This window comes from Spinacia oleracea, chromosome 6 (genome assembly GCF_020520425.1).
Source record: "Spinacia oleracea cultivar Varoflay chromosome 6, BTI_SOV_V1, whole genome shotgun sequence".
Lineage (NCBI taxonomy): Eukaryota > Viridiplantae > Streptophyta > Magnoliopsida > Caryophyllales > Amaranthaceae > Spinacia > Spinacia oleracea.
The window spans coordinates 18,818,831-18,825,800 of record NC_079492.1 but is presented as its reverse complement, the minus strand read 5'-3'; the positions used below and the strand labels follow the sequence as shown (position 1 = coordinate 18,825,800).

The following is a 6,970-nucleotide window of genomic DNA, read 5'->3' as shown; positions in this document are numbered from 1 at the left end:
CTTCAATGTATGTTTTAATTATTGTTTATAATTAAATATCTTGCACTGCAGTAAATCCTTTTAGAAAGGTAACAGTAAATTTCCTCGATTGGTAGTTGATGTGGCCTAAACTAAAAGGTGACACGTGGCCTTCGTACGATAAAATGGACACCTAAGAAACGTCTTATTGAGAAAATAAAATGCTGGCCCAAGAGATAGGCCGAGCTCAGGAAGGCACCCTCAGCCCTGGAAAACATCCTCTAAAGGACACATGTCCTAATCTCAGAGGTCATCCAATCATGCAGCTAGGGTTTAGGGATTAATTCCCAAGAAACCCTAGCCCTATAAATAGCTCAGATCCCAAGGTAAAGGGGCAATCAATATATTCCCACCTACCTTAAACTATATTTTCTCTGCCTTCTCTCTAAAAGTTACTTATCTCTATAGCCTATACTTATTTAGGCATTAGAGGGAATATTCCCACGGGAATATTCTTGTTTTGCAGGTTGCAGGACGATCATGCCAGCGCATACTTGATACCTTCGAGGAACGCGTGACACGTCATCACCACAAAAGATCCCACAACATTTGGCGCCGTCTGTGAGGAGGTATAGTATCATGGACGAACCGCAATCTGAAGGCTAAGAGCACAACGGCGGATCAGGGGAACGACAGCCCCGAGACAGAAGTCAACACCATATAGAGGAAGCAAATCGAGTCGCCAATGCTAGAAATACACCAGACCGAGTGCAGGAGGCCGAGGTGATTGTTGAGGAGGAACCGGACGTTGAGGCACCTCCCCCAGGAGGCCATCTAAGTCCCAGCGTCAGGGACGTCGTGCTGGATAAAAATTTGGACCTACCAGTCTCTGTAGGATCGCTGCGCGAAATCCTAGCAGGGTTCCAACAACAAATGAATCAAACTTTCCAACAGCAGATGAGCACCACGTTGCAGGATGAAATATGAAGGAACATGCTGATATATAACACTGAAAGGATGACCCCACAAAGGCCCCTCAACCTAGGCGTCAATCGGATAAGTAGAATGCCGCTCAGGTCTAACGTCTAGAGAGCAGGATAAAGTTCCCGCCAGCAAGCTAGCTGGGGAGTCAGTCCTTTGGCAGAAGGCCCAGAAACTGACCACGGCCATCGAGCTCTTCCACCTCGTTGGGAACAGGCAGCCCGACAACTTTCTCGAGCAAATCCACCAGCCATCCTACGGCCACCATCAAGATGACAAGAACACTATGAAGCTGAGTCTGAATTATCAGACAATGGATCTACCCTTGTTATGGAAGATCCTCCTTTCTACCCCTCCACTCGGGGACAAACTCAGATGACACCAAACAGAGTAAGAACGCGTCCTCGTATGGTCTCAAGCCGCCGTGAACCCACTTGTCATATCCAACAAGGAACGCCCTGAAAGAGCCTAAAGTCAAAACTCCCACCATTGAAGCCTATGACGGTACTACAGACCCAGACATGCACCTAGTTGTATACCGTCACCACATGTATGTTCAAGGAACCAATGAAGCCACATGGTGCAAGTACTTTCCAGCTACCCTCAAAGAAGTAGCATACAAATGGATCGAATGACTGCCCCCAGCATTAATTACCTCCTTCAACGAGCTACAGGCCTTGCTTTCCACCAGGTTTTTGGCATACAAGGAAGAAAGGAAAACAAGCATGCACCTGGGCTGCATTCAACAAGGGAAAAATGAGTCTTTACGAAGCTATGTGAAACGTTTCAATCTGGAAGCAGGACAAATCCCAGATTTGCCCGATGGCGTCTCCTTCGACAATTTTGTCAGAGTCCTAAAGAAGGGATCATTCAAGTTTGACTTATTTAAGAAGAAGGTGCAAACGATAGCAGAAGTCCTAGACGAGGCCGATGCCTTTATTCATGCCACAGAAATATGCAGTGTGTCCAAAGATGGGAAGGCTGGAGAGGCGACAGACTCATCCGGGAAGAAAGAGAAGAATGACAGGAAGGTCTCACGAGTTAATGGTACTTGGGCCCTTTCGAAAGAGCATGATACCAAATCTCCGGGCAAAAGAGAGGACGACCGCAGGAGAGAGAATATTTTGAATACAATACTGACCTTCTCACAATCCTAGTGGACGTGGGGACCAGGTTTGACCTAGAACGACCCATTCCAATGAAGTCTCCTGCTGAGAATCGAGGTCCTAAGCTGTATTGCCAGTTCCACGAAGATATAGGTCATGATACCAAGGATTTTAGAAGCCTGAAGAGGGCCCTAGATGGCCTAGCTTCCAAGGGGCACCTGAAGAACTATCCCCAAAGAAGCTCTCACGGCACGGAAAAACCAGTACAAGAAAAATAAGTCACCTGTCTCAGCTGCAGAAGGAAATCACAGCGAAGGGGGATTCGTAGCCGTCATATTAGGAGGACCAGCTGCTGGAGGACCCACCATGAGGGGACAGAAAGATTATGACCACCAGCTAGGTCAAGTGATGTTATTAGGAAAGTCACCAATGGACCCATTCCCCCGGATAGAAATATGTGAATCAGATGGAGGACGCGTAGCCACCCCGCATGACGACCCTCTCGTTGTCGAGATCAAGATCTCCAACATGAGGGTAAAGCGCATATTGATAGATACAGGGAGTTCATATGATATAATGAGCATGGAGTGTCTAAGCCATCTTGCACATGACCCTAAGACAATTGAAAGCATCCACTACCCTATCATTGGCTTTGGAGGAAGCATCATACACCCTGTGGGCGTCATTACCTTTCCAGTACGAATAGGAGGACGTAATGATGGAAGAAAGATGGGTGTGGAATTCCTAATCGTCAAGGACTTGACTGCATACAATGTCATCTTGGGACGTCCCACGCTGAGCAAGATCAAAGTAGTGGTCGTCACCCATCTCATGCTCCTGAAGAATGTATGTGACGACGGAGCGATAGGAATTATACATGGAGATCAACAGCAAGCACAGGACTGCTATCTCACCACTCTTAACCCGTAAGCATGGAGGAAGGACCCGGCCGGGATCAAAGGCAAGAGAAAGTATGAAGAAGAGCCACCAGCAGCTAACGAGATTATCCCACTAGTAGAAAAAAGTGGCTAGGAGATAGGATTTCAATGGACTAGTCAGGGTATTTTATGTAAGAGCCTTCAAAACGGCCTAAAGTCTATGTAAGAGACTTCAAAACAGCCTAAAGTCTGTGTAAGAGCCTACAAAACGGCCTAAAAGTTATGTGAGAGCCAACAAAACGGCCTATAGTATGCGCCTGCAAAACGGCCAACCTACTTCGCTGCTTAGCTAAATACGAACTAATTCAATGATAATATTCTTGCTATCAAATTCTGAAACTCTCACTATCACTGCGGCCTAACAAGCCACACATCGCATAGGAACTCTCAAAACCAAGATATAAAAAACACACGCAAATTGACTCAATAAGACGGTCAATCAAAAACTGACAACTCCTCATCGGCAGTGTCAGAAAAGACTAATCGGTTGACGGCCTAAGGAGTGGCCTAGATAAGTGCACAGAAGGCAAAAATATTCATACATGCACACACGGCGCAACAAACCCAAACAAAAGAATGCCCAAAGGCATCAATGTTAATACAAGCGCCTGCGGCGCCACAGAAACCAATAATAAAATGAAAAAACTTAGGGGCAAGGGGCCGTCCAGCTACCATCCTGGAGGTCCTGGTCTTCTGGGGAGTTCACCTCCTCTTCCTCCACGTCCTCATCCTCCCCGTCACTGACAAACTTAGGAGGATCGAGCCCGAGGCGCTGAGCGGCCAAGACGGCCATCTGTTACGAAATCCGGCGTCTAAACCAGGAAAAGTCTTTCTCGTCCATCGCCTGATCCCAAGCTTGAAGGAACAGGCGGCCTCTCCCGAATAGTTTCAACCTCAGCCTGGGTGGCCTTGAGCTTCTTCTCTAAGGCCTCCACCTTGGTAGAGAAGTTTGTAACTCGCTCCGAGACGGCAGTCTACCCCATCCTAAGAGCAGTCAGCTTCTCCTCATGCTCCTTCAGCTTTTCTGGGTAATTCTCGACATCTTCCTCAGCCTTTTTGAGAGCAGCAGTCTCAGACCTGATGGCCACATCCATGTCCTCATTAATCATTTTTGCCTTCTTCTATGCGTACTTTTCATGATTCTCGATTTGGTCCTTGTGGTTCAACATCTCTTGGTGCATGTTGAAGCGGTACTGTCTGCCCTCGGCAAACCGGATAAAAAGCTGTCAAAAATCAGAACAAACTTAAGTCACCTCTAAACATTAGGAGAGGGGCTAAAAAGAGTTAGTAAAAGAGAAATAGTAGGGAACTCACGTCAAGCACGAGGGACTGCATGGCCCCAAAGATCCCTTCGTCAATCCGAGGAAGAGATTTCACATACTCCCTAGGGATAGCCGCGTAGACGGTAGAAAGGATTTTTTCCTTCTCCTCCGAGCTAAAAGCACCAGACGGAGGAATCTGAGCCACCTCGGCCCGCCTCATCCTCTCGAAGACACCACCTGGACCAACATATAAAACACCGACCAGTAAAAAACTACAAAGTTAGCAAGACGTCCTAGTTTTTTACGAAGCTTACCAGCTGGCGAAGCAGGTGGGGGCATCGACGCGTCCCCGGTGAAAGAAGGGTCCCTTGACTCCCTAGACGATGGGACAACAACACTGTCAGCAGCATGGTCAGCATCTGCAACTGCCTCGATGGAGGTCTCCTTGGCCACGGAACAACCTTCCTCTGCCACATGGGTAGACGTCTCCTTGGATACAGCAGCCGCAGAAAGGTCCTCCACTCGTGGGGTAGAAACCTCCACACCCCCAGCCGGTGTAGCCGACGGCTCCGGCCCAGGCGTCACCACAGCCTCTGTGCTGTGCATCTTCTTTAAGAAGGGACGCGTTGCTTTAGGGGTAGCCGACGGAGGAGCAGGACGCTTCCCTGTAACCGATGAAGTAGGCCCCTAGAAACATCAAAGTCAGTATAAACCAAGAAACTTTAGGACGGGCCCAAATAAACAGAGAGTACCTTAGGAAGGCCACCAGAGGCCGCCTCATCCGACTACTTATATCATTCCTTCCTCTTTGCCTCTACGGCTTTGAGAACGTCGTTCGTATAAACTCTTGGACAACCATTCAAGCATCTTCACCAATCCTTTTTCTTCTGGGGACAAACGATCCATGGCAGAGTCTACACAAGACAAAGAGATCAGCGAAGAACAAGAAAAACGTTATTGACGATACACACAAATTGACGTGATACTACCTCTATGTAAATAAGGACAAAGGCCAACGACCGCAAGGAAAACCATATTGGTGAACTACCCCACATGAGGAAGCCAACTGTTAGGGACCCACTCGTGACTTTTTGCAGACAACCGATACATTTCTGCCTGAAACAAAGGTTTTACAAGCCTCCATTCCCTTGAAAGAAGGAGAGGGTAGGCGTCAGTCCTAGACATGAAGCGCGGCCTGTAATTCCAGCGAGAAAGACTGTAACACCCCGACAATTCCCTCTTTTCTAAAATAACTTTTAAATAAATAGAACTACAGAAAATTATCAAGGCATTATCGCCCGTGTGAAAACGTAACGGCTTATTCAGCATTTTGCAGCGGAAATCATAAAAACTAACTTTAAGTTTATAAATAATCAACTACAGAGTTAATTCCAAAACCAGTTAACGAAAATAAAGTCAATGTAGCTAGTTCAACAAGTTTAAATTCCAATTTAACAAATCAAAGTCAACTTAGCAAATCCAAACTAAATACAAGCTCTCTAGTCCCGAACCCCAATTATGCATCATCTTCAAACCTGTAGATGGGCAACGCTTATTGATCCTTAGAGACTGCTCACCAAAATGGGTCATCACAGGATCAATAAGGCATAGCCATGATCAACACACACAAACAAAGCACGTAATCAGCAAAGCTGAGTACTACATACTAAATCAATAATAATCCTAACATGATTCTATTAAACGAACAATCCTAACATGATACTAATAAAGCATAAGTAAGGACAACCAAACATATTAACTTGAAAACCACATTTGACTAGAATAGACTAGACTTTTATAGCATTAATATTATTTTAATTGAAATAGTCAATGGACCGAGTTGTCTACTAGAAGCCTTCACTAAGGAAGACAAGGTACGGGCGCAACTCTGTAACCCCAATGACCTGCAATATCGAGGAACTTTTGAAAGAAATAGAACCGGTGATCAATCCGGCCACAGAAAAAGCCATAGGCGACCCATGACCCCAACCCCTGATTGTCCGTCACTTCAGACGTGCACAGTCTAAAGCTATTGCTACTCAGTTTCACTTTACAGATTTACTTTTTAATACTTGGTTACGACTCGTCAATCACATAAGTAATATAATCAACAAGTAATCACAACTTCTTTCATCTTTGAATTAAATAAGTGATCACAAAGCTGTCAATCAAGAATTTATTCCAATAATTCAACCTTTCCTTTAACAATGGTTAACCCCTTGATATGGGTATAAAGGTTCAACTTACTAAACAAGGTCCTCGGCCCTCATAAAGTAGTGAAATGCTAAAAGGGAACAACGATCAATCAATCTGAACCAATATATATAAAATAATATAAAGTTCCCAACTGACATGCTTGCATCAAACATCTATGCTAACATCTTATAATTCTTATAATAAAAATATATATGCTCAATGCATTAATCCAACGACATTGAACATGAACTTCCAACATAAATAAGTTCATAAATACATTTCAACATGATTTCAACAATAACACACATCCACAAACACATAGGTATATACGTACCTTGTGTAAACAAATTGATAGGCCACTTTAACGATTTCAAAAGTCGTCTACAGATAATTCTCCGCCTAAATCAACCAATAAAGATTCCCAATCAACTTCTAATAATTCACATCCATAATCAAGCATTCTGAATACATCCTAAATTGTTGAATTAATGATTGAAATTCGTTGAAAACTCTTCAAAACATCATACTT

At 44.7% G+C, this 6,970-nt stretch overlaps 1 protein-coding gene across 1 annotated transcript; it reads left to right on the top strand.

The window, feature by feature from the left end:
* Nucleotides 1-2,411: 2,411 nt before the first annotated feature.
* On the top strand, nucleotides 2,412-2,975 carry LOC130462982 (uncharacterized). The gene has a single exon (XM_056831988.1). The coding sequence runs from the start codon at nucleotides 2,412-2,414 to the stop codon at nucleotides 2,973-2,975; it is 564 nt and encodes a 187-aa protein (XP_056687966.1).
* The last annotated feature ends 3,995 nt before the right edge of the window (nucleotides 2,976-6,970 follow it).

Excerpts from the sequence above, each read along its gene's own strand:
- LOC130462982 (XM_056831988.1), top strand. The coding sequence starts at position 2,412 with ATGAGGGGACAGAAAGATTATGACCACCAGCTAGGTCAAGTGATGTTA.